We start from the raw sequence: 15,385 nt of genomic DNA, 5'->3' as shown, positions 1-15,385 counted from the left end.
CCTCCTCACTGTGATGGAAGGCAAACGTCTTAAAGTCCAAAAGCAATCTTGCAGGCTCCTAAGGTTGTAAAGAACAGGAATGAAAGTAAAATAAATCAAGATTTAGGCAGGTACACAGATTGGGAAAGGTTTAGAGGATTGTGGACCAGTTGGGACCATTGTAGATGGGGCAATGGTCAGCATGGTCAAGTTGGGCCAACCATTGCCCAACTCTACGACTCCGTAAGATGTAGTAATTAGCTGACATTATACTCAAACTTTGAAAGCCTGTAGAAAGTAATGAATTCCAAGATGATGAGGTTTTGGGAAAGTGAAGCAACATGAAGTGTAGATAGAGTCAGATCTGTGTGATGGACTGGGCTATATCCGCAACTCTCTGTAATTTCTTGTGGCCTTGGGCACAGCTGTGCCCAATGTGGTGTGTTAAGCATTGGTTTATTTTCAATGTGCTTGGTTATAGGCTGAGAGCCTTGGTGCCTTCTTCTGCAAATGGAGTTACCCACAAAATGGAAGAGTAAAAAGTGTTATTGAGATTAGTAATTCAATACTTCATTGTAGTGTCATCCTACGAGTGTCCAGATTGGAGAGCGGGGTTCAAGAACTTGATCTTAGAAATGACAAGGGAGAGTGGTGCTGAATGGGAGAAATCTGGAAATGAAAAGACCTCATTTGGACTACCCAGTTGTAGCATGGGACCCATACACAAATAAAAACATTGCTTCCATCGAACGTGTCCAAAGACAGGCAGCTCGATTTGTTACTAACACCTATGTGTGAGAGAGAGAGAGAGAGAAGCAAGTGTCACCAAACTTCTGAATTCTATGGGGTGGAACCCTCTCCGAGACAGACGTGAAGCTCACCGTTTGACCTGTTTTTACAAAATGTTAAATGGTCAGCTCGACATAGAATACAAGACCTACACCAAACCCAAACCAATTAGGAGCAGACGAGGGCATTCGATCCAATTTGTGATCCCAGTTACAAAGACAGATGTGTACAGCAATTCGTTCTTCCCCCGCACAATTAAAGCATGGAATAATCTCCACCCTACTATAGTTACCCAACCAGATGCAACTAAATTTAAAGTAGCTCTTTCTTCCCAATAACCCTTTCTGGCTTAAGCCCTCCCTTCAATTTGGAATATTTTGGAGGACCAAGAAACCAAGAACCAAGAAAAAATGGATCGTGGATCTAAAAGTGGCAACTGATTTCCCTCCCATGCTTGCTATTGATTTGGAAAAGCAGGAGAGCAGGAGGAGCACAGCAGCATTTAAAACATTTGTACCACCATGCAAAGAAAAAGACCAATCCGAGGAAAAACAACCTCCAACTCCTTTGGTTTAGATTTAGGTTTATTATTATTATTATTATTGTCTTATGAACCGAGGTACAGTGAAAAGCTTTTGTTCGCAGACTATCTTCTGCATGACGGGAGTGGGAGAAGAAGGAATGGCCTGTGTGGGGAAGATTATGTTGGCTGCTTTTCCATGGCAGCGTGAGGTGTAGATGGAGTCAATGGTGGACCATTGACTCCATGTGTGATGCACTGGGCTAGATCCACAACTCTCTGCAACTAACTGAGCAAGCACATTGTTCTGAGAAGTGAAAGATTTGTGTGTTAATGTGATCATATGAGCAACTGGTACAGTTTAGCCTTAAGTACGCGCTTGTATGTCCCATGCATGTCTGCCCGGCTTTTCTGAATGTTCTCGCCTTTCTCTTGCCTTATTCTAGAATGATCCGAAAGAGAGGTGTTCTCAGCAAGCCCGACCAGAGGGACCTCAGTGAGAATCTGGCTGCAACTAAGGGACTGGGCCACATGATCACAGAGTGCAAGAAATTGTTCCAGGTACCCCAAAACGAATTTTGGTTCTCAGAAGATGGCACTGCTCCAGTTCCAGGTTGACACTAATAAAATGAACATGAACTGAATGATTTAGAAATATTTTATCTGCAGATTCCCCCTTATTAACTTTATAAAATACTCCATCAGTGAACTCTCCCATAAATGTGTACGTCCTCTGTTACAATACACGGTGTTGCAGCGCTAGAGTTGCTGCCTTACAGCGCCAGAGAACCAGCACTAGAGTTACTGCCATACAGCACCAGAGACCCAGGATTGAGCCTGACTACGGGTTCTGCCTGTATGGAGTTTGTACGTTCTCCCCATGGGCTCGTTGGTTTTCTCCGGCTGCTCCGGTTTCCTCCCACACTCTAAAGACATGCAGGTTTATAGGTTAATTGGCTTTTGGCCCAAGAATTCGAAATTGGCCCTAGTGTATAGTGCACGGGAATGCTGGTTGGTGCAGGCTCAGTGGGCCGAAGGGCCTGTATCCGTGCTGTATCTCTAAACTAAACTACACTAAGATGTAGTTGTTCACTTCTCAGCGCCCACCTCCACCCCCCCCCCCCCCCCCCCCCCCCCCCCCCCTCCCCTCCAATCCACCACCCTTCCTTGGATAATGGCATTAGACTTTTGAACTCTGTATCGACCAGGATCCTCGCAGGTTCCAGGGACTAACCATTATGTGCTTTGATACATTTGGCCAAGGGTGGGTGGAGGGGAATGTGTGGCAAGAGTTGGGTGAACGACAAGCTTGGAACTCTTGCAGGGCCTTACTGCATTAAAATCAAGGCCCTGATTTCATTACTTGTTACGCTGCATGCTACATATACAACAAAAACACAAGGTACTGGAAAAACACAGCAAGGAATGGGAGCATTTGAGTTTTGACAAATAGTTTACAATTAACACTTAACTTTGTCCTGAAACGTCAACTATTTCTCTTTCCACAGGTTCTACCTGACCTGTTGTTTTTTTTTGGATTATTCAGCATAAGCAGATTTTTTGTATATCAATAATGTTGGTGGCACAATGGCACAGAGGTAGAGGTGCTGCCTTACAGCACCAGATACCCTGGTTCGATCCTGACCATGGGCGCTGTCTGTATGGAGTTTGTATGTTCTCCCCATGACCTCGTGGGTTTTCTGTGGGTGCTTCGGTTTCCTCCCACACTCCAAATACGTACAGGTTTGTAGGCTAATTGGCTTTGGTAAAATTGTAAATTGTCCCTAGTGTGTGTAGGATAGTGTTAGTGTATGGGGATCGCTGGCTGGTGTGGACTCTGTGGGCCGATGGGCCTGTTTCTGCACTGTATTTCTAAACTAAACTAAATATGTACACATCTGATTGATATTTTTGGGCGACGGTAATCAGTAAAGACAACACAGGATTGAATTTTATGCTCATTTATGCTGTGTTACAGTAAGAAGCATGGGTGTATTTTAAACATAGTTCTTAGAATGCCTGAAGGAGCGACCTATATCTTTCCACTGGAAAGAATATGACTATTCCGAAATGTAAGATGTTTTTTTACATCATTGTCCTTCTTTCCATTAGATCCCCCATGATATCATGGTGCAGTCTCGGAACTCCTACATTGCTGCTGATGCTCACCTGTTTCCCATGGAGGGTTTCAGGAGACATCCCAGTGGCATGGTCAAGGACTACATGACCCACATGGAGGACACAATCCAGGCTCTACTGAGAGAGGCGGGAGAGAAGTTTAAAGGCTGGACCAGCACTGTCGGACCTGTGAACACTGAGCTTTCCTACAAAAAGGTATTCAATGGAATTTTGGAAGATTAGTCCTGAAGTTTATACATACACTGTACATACATCATTTATACATTAATCATTGTTACTTTAATATTATTATACATATTAAACATATTAAACATACTAAAGGGCCTGTCCCACTTTCCCGAGTTGTTCACGAATTCTACTGAGTTATTCACGATTCCCCCGAGTTTTCAAACTCACAGAATGTTCGTAACGAGTCCGTAGGAGTCTGTGGATATATCGTAGCGGCTCATTATGCCAGTCGTAGGTACTCGGGGCATCGGGTAAGTCGGGACGTTTTTTCCAGCCTGATGAAAAATGTCCACGAGTGGAAAAAAAAGCCCCGAATACCTACGGCTGGCATAACGAGCCGCTACGATATATACACGGACTCCAATGGCCTCCAACGGACTCGTTACGAACATTCTGCGAGTTTGAAAACTCGGGAGAATTCGTGAATAACTCTGGAAAGTGGGACAAGCCTTAGAGTTTATACACAGAGTTATACAGCATGGAAACAGGCCCTTCGGCCCAACTTGCCCATTTCAACAAAGATGCCCCATCTGCACTAGTGTGCAAGAAAGAACTGCAGATGCTAGATAAAGTCGAAGGTAGACACACAATTCTGGAGTAATTCAGCAGGTGAGGCAGCATCTATGGAGAGAAGGAATGGGTGACGTTTCGGTTCGGGAATATATTTATATTCTGTTATATTTGTTTATATTCTTTTTATCTCTCAATCTATTATCTTCTCCGTTCTCTCCGCTTTTCACCTCTGCTCCAGCTTTTATTCATTCTGCCCTATGTTCAGAATTCAGCTTCCATCTGGCTACAAATGGATAGTGATCAGGAGCAGGAATCCTTGCTGGTGAATCTAATCTAATCCCTCCCTCATGCACAGCAGTTGCAGCAAGAAAGAGCAACCCTGGCTAACACAGACTGGGACTTTCATGGACTGGTTTGCTATACATCAGAATGTGTCCGTAATCACAAGTCATAAACACGACAGAAGAAGGGTCTCGACCTGAAACGTCACTTCTCTCCCGAGATGCTGCCTGTCCCGCTGAGTTACTCCATCCAGCATTTTGTGTCTAACATTAATAATTGCTTGACTCTGCAGACAAATCTAACGGAAAATATATGTCCAAAACAGTCACCAAACTTAGGGATGCATAAACAACAGTAAGAAAACCAGCAGAAAAGCCACTGTCTGTTTAATAAATGGTGACAGACTCAGTATTTGTTACTGGAATCATCCTATTGTGTAAACGAGTGTTTGGATCCCTTCCAGTTTTCTTTTTATCTTGGCGATGTATCTGGGTAGACATTGGATGATCTCAGACATTCCAAGTGTGCAACTCAGACAGTCATTGACTGTAGCAAAGCAAAATTGTCTACAGATACTGAACTCTCAATAGAGCAGTTTCTCTTTGTGTCTCCAGAGCCAGTGGTTATGCTGGTGGATTGCATACAGGACTTCAGCTAAACAGAACCATCCCATTTCCCCATTTTTGTTTAGATCAGAGATACAGTGTGGAAACCGGCCCTTCGGCCCACTGAGAGATCCCCGCACACTAACAACATCCTACACGCACTAGGAACATTTTACAATTAAAACAGTCAATTAACCTACACACCTGTACATCTTTGGAGTGCGGGAGCTCTCTCGCTCTCTCGCTCTCTCTCGCTCTCTCTCGCTCTCTCTCGCTCTCTCTCGCTCTCTCTCGCTCTCACTAAATCAAATTAAAATCCAACATTGCTTGAGGAATAACATTGCAATTCTTCAATTCATTCAATCACTAGGCAGTAAATATGCATGATGCACAACAAAATAATAATCTTCTGTTTAAATATGAGTTCAGTTAAATATCCATTAGAAAAATACATTATGGTTCTATCTGCTAAATCTATAATCCAGGTTCATTAACAAAGTGGAATCAACTTTATTAATTTTGTGTAACTCTGCTGACAAATTTATAAAAATAAGTTTAATGAGGCTCAATTTTTACGCTGATGAAGAAACCAACTTGCTTTTGACATAGTGGCACCTTTTGCAAGGGTGAGGTAACAATGTCGCACCAAGGTTCATTGATATAACACTATTATTTAGTTAATATTATTCTACTGATAGCTTTTGAATGCTGTACCATTGATGTACTGTAGTGGCCAAAGAATGAGAGTCTTGAAGTTATGTGTTTTTTGGTATTTATCTTAAAGATATCGGAGGAACAGTCCGAGTTACTTGGTAGATATCTTTAGTCCTGTGACCATATGTACTTTTGTATAACACTTCATAACACTTGAGGCAGTATAGTGGAGAACGCTGGTAAATATTAATAGAATGAAAATTGCAATAAACATGGAGTTACGTGAGAGGTGCAATTATTAGATTTAATGTCAGGAAGATGCAGCAATTCCATTCAATGTGGTGATCACATTCTACAAAGACATGTTCATTAAATGTTCAGTAATAATTAATTATGTTTTGGGTAGACGGGCCTTCCATTTGAAGATCAATTTCACCAGAAATTGGGAAGAAGCTGTTCCTGATGTTGCAGTTTTCAGGTTCCTATATCTTCTTCCCGATGGCAGGAGTGAAATGAGTGTGTGGCCAGGGTGATGTGGGTCTCTGATGAAACCAGGGAAGAGTGATTTTGATTACATCCAAAATAGTTTTTGCAGTGATTTTTTTCCAATCACTGATACGATGCCTTTTGTTTGTGGGGTTGATTGCAATAGCAGCAGTCGAGAATTCCTCTCTCAATGCGGTGACCATAACGTTTCACTCTGTGTCCTTGTACTGGTAGGTCGGTGATGGATATCCCCTTCGTTTATGGAAGGTAACGACTGAAGTAGAAGCGCCGCCAAACTCTGTGTTAAACCGCCTGCTCCGAGAGCGACACCTCTGGGACGATGACGTGTTGATGGGGAAAATTGTGGAGCATTTGGACAAAAATACTGAGATCTGCCATTATGCCCTGGACAGCATGGCACCACATCCCAGGAGGGACTTTGTAATTCTGAGGTAAGGCCAGTTAGCACGTTGGCAGCAGTGGGAATTTTATGTATCCCAAATAGTGTGTTACTTAGTGTGTTACAGGGAGAGATAGATCAACCGTGATTGAATGGTGGAGAAGACTTGATGGGCTGAAAGGCCTAATTCTGCACCTATCACTTATGACCTTATGACATTGCACTTCTGATTTACTGTTGGCCAAATTGAGGAATCTAGTGATTAATAGAGAACATAGAAAAGTCCAGCATGGGAAAGGCCCTTCGGCCCTCAAATTCTGTGCCAACATGATGCCGTGCTAAACTAATCTCATCTCCTTACACTTGATCCATACCCTGCATTTCCATGTACCTATCTAAAAAACTCTTAAACACCACTTTTATATCTGCCCCCACCACCACCCCAAGCAGTACGTTCCAGGTGCCCACCACACTGTTTTAACAAACATTACCCCACACATCTGTAAAATTTGCCCCTTTAATCTTGCAACTATGCCCTCTAGCCTTTGACATTTCCACCCTGGGAATGTTCTGACTGTCTACCCTATCTATTTTAAGCCTAAGCAATTTGAACAGTTTGTGTTCGTATGTCCTTTCTTGATTATGAGTATTAGATTTGGGCTGAAGGCTATTTGAATGGTTCAGTATTTTCTTGATAAACACTTGCATAATTTCACTCTGTCGAATTTCAATCACATAAACACATTTTCAGTATTATAATGATTGAGATTTGTCTTAACCTTGAGTGAAACATAATATTAACCATCAAAAAGCAAAAAAAAAAAGGTTCTGACGTTGAACATCCTGAGATGAAACGAGAGAATGGTGGAGGTACTCAGCAGGTCAGGCAGCAGCTGTAGAGAGAGAAATCGAGGTAACATTCAGGTCAATGACCTTTCATCAGAACAGGAAAAGTGTGATATCAAGCTTGTTCCAGGTTGGCAGAAGAGAGGTAGGGAAAACCTCTCTGGAAGGGAGACCAAGAGAATCCAAGTGACACAAATGCTGTAGGTGCCATCTAAGTGAAGGTGGTGGACTTTCTGATATGATTATTAATATATCAGATCTGTCTGGAGAAGCTGTAACCAGAGGGAGATCGTGAGGGGAGAATGTAACCGGCAGTACAGCAATTAGTTTTTGAAATCTGCAATAAAAGAGAATGGTGGCAATACTCAGTGGCAATCCAAGCCCACAAGTCGTGGTAACATCCTGGTGAATCTATTCTGCTCTCTTTCCAACTTAATGGCATCCTTCCTATAGCTGGGCAAGCAGAACAATACCCATTACCCAAAGTGTGGTCTCACCAATGACTTCTACAGCTGTATCATGATGTTGAATTTTTGTACTCAATACTCTCCTTAATGAAGGCTAGTGTGCCAGAGGCTCTCTTCACCAACCTGTCCACCTGAATCGCCCCTTACAGGGAACCATAAACCTGTACTCCTATATCTCGCTGTTCTACAGCTCTCTCCAGGGCTCTACCATTTCTGATGTAAGTCCTGCCCAGGTTTGATATGGCAAAATGCAATACTTCACATTTGCCATTTCCTGGCCCTTCTTATTAACTAATCGAGATCCAGTTGCAAACTTCTATATCATTTCCCACTATCCACTATGCCACCAATTTTGATGTGATCTGCAAGTTTACTAACAATGTTAAGTACCTTGTCATCCAAATTGTCGATATAGAATATAACAGTGGATTCAGCACTGATCCCTGCAGTGCACCACTGGCCCCATAGCAGAAGCATCCACGTCACAGAGCTGGAAACTGGAAGTATCTCGAGCTAATTCTGCTACCACCATCATCTATTGCAACAAGTGATGGCTCCCGCTGATTGTCGCCGGAAGCTTGCGTCCTTTTCAGGACGGACGATGACAGCGATGTCAACATTTGAAACGTGGAAGATGGACACGAAACTGCTCATGGACCTCCAGTACATAGCCTGTGGATTGATGGGTAATGCCCCTGTCCCACTTAGGAAACCTGAACGGGAACCTCTGGAGACTTTGCGCCCCACCCAAGGTTTCCGTGCGGTTCCCGGAGGTTGCAGGTGGTTGCCGGAGGTTGCAGGTAGTGGAAGCAGGTAGGGAGACTGACCAAAAACCTCCGGGAACCTCCGGGAACCGCACGGAAACCTTGGGTGGGGCGCAAAGTCTCCAGAGGTTTCTGTTCAGGTTTCCTAAGTGGGACAGGGGCATTACACTATTACAAATATCTGGTCGAGAGCAGCACGGTGGCGCAGCGTTAGAGTTGCTGCTTTACAGCGCTAGGGACCTGGGTTCGATCCTGACTACAAGTACTTGTCTGTTGGAGTTTGTACATTCTCCCCATGACCGGCGTGAGTTTTCTCCCGTTTCCTCCCACACTCCAAGGACCTACAGGTTTGTAAGTTAATTGGCTTGGTGTAACTTTGTAAATTGTCCCCAGTGTGTGTAGGTTAGTTTTGATGTGCGGGGATCGCTGGTCGGCGTGGACTCGGTGCACCAAAGATCCGCTGTATCTCTAAACTAAACTACTTTTTAAATTCAAAGACTGATTCTGCTGATGTAGGCTTGTCACACAAACATTTCATATCTAAATAACATGTGCCTCCCTCTTTGTCCAGTGGTATCCACAAGCAGTATAATTTTATGTCAAGGGCACATTTGTACAAGAACTAAACTGAAATGGCATCAAATTTAATTCACATGAGCCCTTGTTATCAGTGAACAGAGGATGCCTTCATTTCATTTACTTGTGCTGATTAGCCAAGAATCAAGAATGTTTAATTGTCATGAAACGGAACAATGAAATTCTTATGGTACACAAAAATGCTGGAGTAACTCAGCGGGTGCAGCAGCATCTATGGAGCGAAGGCAATGGGCAACGTGTCGGGCCGAAACGTTGCCTATTTCCTTCGCCCCATAGATGCTGCTGCACCCGCTGAGTTTCTACAGCATTTTTGTGTACCTTTGGATTTTCCAGCATCTGCAGTTCCTTCTTAAACACAATGAAATTCTTATCTTGGTTTAAACATCCAGTTTCTAATCCGCCACAACACTTTGTTTACTCCTGTTTCAGGACCTGGCGGGCAGATTTGCCGAAGGACTTGTGCGTTCTGGTAGCAGCCTCCATTGAGTGTGACTCGGTGCAGCTGGAGGGAGGTGTACGAGCGGTGGTGTTGAGCTCCCAGTACCTGGTTGAACCTTGTGGTCCAGGTCGCTCCCGGCTCACGCACATCTCCCGAACTGACCTGAGGTGTGTGATTTGTTCTTCCCCTTTCTCTGCCTGCATGAAGAACAGGAATGTGACCACACTGGGCAGGGGGAGCTGGATGGAATAGATGTCATGCACTGGCATAACATGTCATACCGTCATTACTGGTGGAGTTTCAAGAATTCAGGTCATTTGATCAAGTGAAATCACCTTACATATCTGGGAATGATAAGCAGCTTCCGTGATGTCGACCTATGGGGTTAGATAACAGTGTATATGTTTTTCAATACTTTTTCTCATTGTTTATCTTTTTTGCTCAATGTAAAGGATATTACTATGGATTTAGTTTCTGGTCAAGTCGAGCAGTAAAAAATAAATAAAGCATCTTCTCCTTTGAATCATAGATTCAAGGAGTTGTACAGCATGATAACAGGCAGAGTGGCCCAACATGCCCACATCAACCAACATGCCCCATCTACACTCGTCCCACCTGCCTGCATTTTGCCCATATCCCCTTAACCCTGTCATGTCCATGTACCTGTCTAAATGTTTCTTGCTATAGTACCTGCCTCAACTACCTCCTCCAACACCTCATTTGATACACCCACCACCCTTTGTGTAACAAAAAAGTTACCTCTCGGGCTCCTATTAAATCTTTCTCCCCTCACCTTAAACCTATGGCCACTGGTTCTCGATTTCCTCTACACTGTGCCAGAGACTCTGTACATTTTGTACACTTCTATAAGATCACCTCTCATTCTCCTGCGCTCCAAGGAATAAAGTCCTAGCCTGCTCATCTGCCCCCTATAGCTCAGGCCCTCGAGTCCTGGCAAAATTCCAATCAATCTTCTCTGCCCCCTTTCCAGCTTGACAACACCTTTCCTATAACACGGTGTCCTCCAAATTAATGTGCCTCGGACCCAATGTTAGAACACCTACCCTTATCCTGCAGAGCAGCAATAGACAATAGGTGCAGGAGTAGGCCATTCTGCCCTTCGAGCCAGCACCGCCATTCAATGTGATCATGGCTGATCATCCCCAATCAGTACCCCATTCCTGCCTTCTCCCCATATCCCCTGACTCCGCTACCTTTAAGAGCCCTATCTAGCTCTCTCTTGAAAGCATCCAGAGAACCTGCATCCACCGCCCTCTGAGGCAGAGAATTCCACAAACTCACAACTCTCTGTGAGAAAAGGTGTTTCCTAGTCTCCGTTCTAAATGGCTTACTCCGTATTCTTAAACTGTGGCCCCTGGTTCTGGACTCCCCCAACATCGGGAACATGTTTCCTGCCTCTCGTGTGTCCAAACCCTTAACAATCTTTCTAAGCTAAGAAACAATTGTTTCTAAGCACAGGTGGCAGAGACTCATTTCCCATTAGATCTACATTAACAATCACTCACGGCCTGGTGCTCATCATCCATTTGTCTTCAGATGCCCAAAATTGGATTGTATAAACCCACAAATAATTGCTGAATTATTTCAGCCTTAATGATGCCCAATAAACAGGGCTGACAGAGTTTGAGGACTATCCTGTGCAGTGTTGGGTCATGGTTACTGAATGACTAATGCAGAGCTGGATTCCCATCCTGGGCTGTCCATGCAATTCCTAATATTTTAACGTTGAATGTCTCCTGATTCTTCAGTCGTGACTTCAATAGAATATTAGTGGAAATGTCCTGGATAGCATTCATTACAAGTCATTAGTACAGTAGAATATTACTGTCTCATAAGTGAGATGTAGAACACATAAGGGGTGGTATGGTGGCGCAGTGGTAGAGTTGCTGCCTTACAGTGTCAGCGCCAGAGACCCGGGTTCGATCCTAACACGGGTGCTGCCTGTGCGGTGTTTGTACATTCTCCCCGTGACCTGTGTGGGTTTTCTCTGGGGTCTCCAGTTTCCTCACACACACCAACGACATAAAGGTTTGTAGGCTAATTGATTTGGTAAAATTATAAATTGCCCCTAGGGTGTGTAGAATAGCGTTACTGTGCGGGGATTGCTAGTCGTCGCAGACTCGGTGGGCCGATACACACTGTGTATCTCCAAACTAAACAAAACATAAATTAATGGTGACTAATTTTAAAACAGTGGTTCCGAAGATTGCTTTAACGGGAGGGAGATGCATGCTTGGAATGAAGGACTGACCGCAGGTTCAGTGCAAGAAATACTTAATTGAAATGTAGATGGATGTGATATAATTGAAAAATGAGGGAATGATGGGATGTACGTTGAGAGGATAAACAGCCTTTTCTTGTTCTCAACCTTTCTTCTTTCCTATTTATTTTCCAGGGGCAGGTCTCCTGAATGGTACAACAAGGTCTCGGGATATCTTTGTGCTGTGGAGGTTGCTAGGATACGGGACTCCTTTCTGCCACCAAACCCCCCGTAAGGGCTAGCGATCAAAATCCGTAATGGACTGACACTTCATACAGAAGGAAGGTGTTTATGTTGAGTGTGCATGGTGGAAGCTGCCATTTAATGGCGAAAGGTCTTCTATACCAGCGAGACAAGATATATCAGAGGTTCAGATGAAGGTGGCCCTGCAATCCATCGTGTATCACATCTGATGAATTCCAATCTTGCAGCTTTCCTGTTAGAACATCCAACTGTTTATGTAAGATACCGAGAATTCTGGCTCCAACCACCATCTTTGAAATCCTCGGCCTTTAAATGGTTAGAATATTAAAAATAGTGCGATCGGCTTTTGCGATGAAATGAGGCCGTTCTGCTCAGTATCTTGTTCTTCGGTGGCTCTCAATCGACAATAGACAATAGGTGCAGGAGTAGGCCATTCGGCCCTTCGTGCCAGCACCGCCATTCAATGTGATCATGGCTGATCATCCCCAATCAGTACCCCGTTCCTGCCTTCTCCCCATATCCCCCGACTCTCACCCCTTAACATTGGACGTTCTTGCACCTATGTACCTGCGGCAAAGAAGATGAGCATCTTAATTTGAGCTCAAAGTTGTTGTAATTTTATTATCCCAGCTTGGCCAAGTATGATTTGGATGTAGAGCTGCACACAGTGCTATTTCTTGCAACATATTCAGCTGGGAAAAGATATGCATGACAGGAAGTAGCTTGTAAATGGGATTGAGGTTGGTAAGCAATGGAATAAGGAAATGTGAGAGGGATGTAGAATTTAATGTATAGGAGTTTTTCTTACTGTGCATGTGGGGGAATGTTATTGTGGGCTCTGTGAAAGGTTGTTAAATTGAAATTTGAAATGGAGTAATGTGTTTATTGCATTTACTGTTGACGTATACCAGCTGAAGTCTTCTTCTTGCATATGGCGTGCACAGCCTAAAGTTGTCGGACAACTTGTCCTATTTGATCTTATTTGATTGTGCATGCCAGGTTGATTGCATTCGTCGAAACACGTGAAGGTTGCGATCTCCCACCCCCAGCTGAAGTGACATAAGCAGTTCTGTGTAGCAAATCGAGATGTTTGAACTATTTGAGGTTATTTGTAACCATTTTTCTAATGGAATACTGCACTAATATTTTAACACAGCATTTCAAGACACAGGGCACCTTAACAGAGAGCGTCAGATTCAGCATGACTTCGGTATTTCCACATGTACAAAACACATAAATGTATTTGCCTCCCTTTTTCTGTTCTCTCGGTCCCTTGGTTGTCCTATTCTTTGGTTAAACATACAAGATTTAGGCTGGTACCTGATCTGCAACTGAGATCCAAATGTTTGCCCTTTAGTGATAGGCATACATTAAAATTCCGTCACAGATGATATGAGACCAGAGATTGAAGACTTGTTGGATTAATGAATTCTTGATATTTCCACCATCTTTGTGAGCATCATTTGCCATTCCTATCATTGCTTAAGACAGCACAATTCTTGCTGCTTGGCTATGAACTTGAAAGCTCTTTCAATGAGGTGCCAGTCACGAAACTTTATAATTGCCCTTGATCATTGGATCTCAGGTTCTTTCAGCACCTGGAAATTATACTTTCAGCTCAGTTCAATTAAACCAAGCTCAGAGCCAAAACAGTTTGTCAAGTTAATTGAGGCCGTGGACTTGCCCATGTCTTCGAGTGCACCTGTTTCAGATGCAAATCCTTGGTCAGGCCCTCGGGTAAAAAAAATAACAAGGTGCGTAGGCTTGATCTGTATTTTTGCAAATTTATTTGTTCGTAACTTGCATCTGAGAGCCAGAAGATGATCAAACAGACCACAGAAAAGATAGGCTATACTTTTAAGTCCAATGAAGATGAATTAATTGGTTCAAAGAAAAAGAATTAGGGCAAATATTCAAAGGAAAAGCTCCTAGAGGGAGGAAAGGTGTGCGTTAAAAAAAAAACTGGAACATTAGAGATGCACCAGTTGTAAGCATTTAATGAGAAACAGTGAAAAGTTACTTGTAACCTCCAGATAAAGTCTGTACCGCCTCTTAAAGTAAACGTCTTCTTCCTGTGAATAGCATTTAACTTTGTATTAAACAAATGTGAAGTAATGTAACAATGAAATGCAAAATGCTATTATTGTGACAATGTCAGGCAAAGGAAGGCAGCTATCACGGGAATATGGTGAGATGTTGTGGAGTTTTGATTTTAGGAACTATTTAAGCAGGTTATTTGGAGTCTGGCTTGCATAGTCATGACATGGTGTGTCGTACAATGGGCTTTCCCAAGCACCAGCCCTTTCTCGAACTGAAGTTACCAACTGCTCCTTGTAAAATGAAGAAATGCAATGGGCATTAGGTAAAAGGGACATTGGCAAGTGATTTGATATATTTTTCTGACATTCCATGAGTGAACTGTGCAGAGCTTTGCTCTCTGGGATAGTGTAGTGAGAATTGACAAGTGCAGTTTGCATGATATTTTGTTCATTACAGTTAGCAAATGGAAAATGTACAGCGAGCATTGACAGTTGGTGTAATTGCAGCATTATTACTACAGTATTGTAATCTCGTGCAAGGGAAAGAAATGGACACAAGGAATGCATTTTGTGCGAAGGGTTAATGTATGTTCTGCTTATAGATATTGAAGATGGAGTGTTTTATTGGTGAGAAGTGTGTGTGAGTGAGTATTCAGGGAATGGAATGTCTGTAAGAACTTAATGGCACACGTTCTATTTAATATTGAGAATACGTCTGATCTCAGGTATTTAAAACTTAATGAGTTTTGTTGCCAACTGTACATATGTTGTATTCCTGCAGAATATGAGAAATATTTGTATGGGAATTTTTTTATATTGTCATATATTAAAAATATATTTTTTCTCAACAATCTGCTCAGAAATGTACAGATCATTTTAATAAATTTTGCTTCAAACTTGAAGTCTCCTGAGATCTTTCTTTTCACTATAAGGGGGGATTCCTGTTGTTACAATATCTTAGTTGGTAAATTTAGCATTGTGAACCATACGGAGATAATGTAGTCTCAATACATTGGTTTCAGTCCGAAGAAGGGTCTCGACCCGAAACATCACCCATTCCTTTTCTCCAGGGATGCTGCCTGTCCCACTGAGTTACTCCAGCTTTTTGTGTCTATCTTCAGATTAAACCAGAATCACCATCTATTTATTTATT

General features: G+C 42.9%; 1 protein-coding gene across 2 annotated transcripts in view; it reads left to right on the top strand.

The window, feature by feature from the left end:
* The window catches only part of LOC116979142 (stAR-related lipid transfer protein 13-like), an 82,604-nt gene extending 67,476 nt beyond the window's left edge, over positions 1 to 15,128 (top strand). For both annotated transcript variants that reach the window (XM_033030657.1, XM_033030658.1), the window contains exons 10-14: positions 1,735 to 1,849; positions 3,401 to 3,622; positions 6,430 to 6,647; positions 9,699 to 9,875; positions 12,125 to 15,128. In XM_033030657.1, coding sequence (XP_032886548.1) covers positions 1,735 to 1,849; positions 3,401 to 3,622; positions 6,430 to 6,647; positions 9,699 to 9,875; positions 12,125 to 12,224 — 832 coding nt within the window. In that variant the 3' untranslated portion in view covers positions 12,225 to 15,128. The remainder of the gene's footprint in view (positions 1 to 1,734; positions 1,850 to 3,400; positions 3,623 to 6,429; positions 6,648 to 9,698; positions 9,876 to 12,124) is intronic.
* Positions 15,129 to 15,385: the final 257 nt, after the last annotated feature.

This window comes from Amblyraja radiata, chromosome 12, assembly GCF_010909765.2.
Source record: "Amblyraja radiata isolate CabotCenter1 chromosome 12, sAmbRad1.1.pri, whole genome shotgun sequence".
NCBI classification, from domain to species: domain Eukaryota; kingdom Metazoa; phylum Chordata; class Chondrichthyes; order Rajiformes; family Rajidae; genus Amblyraja; species Amblyraja radiata.
Note: the sequence above shows the minus strand (reverse complement) of the source record. Positions and strands in the feature narration are given on the sequence as shown.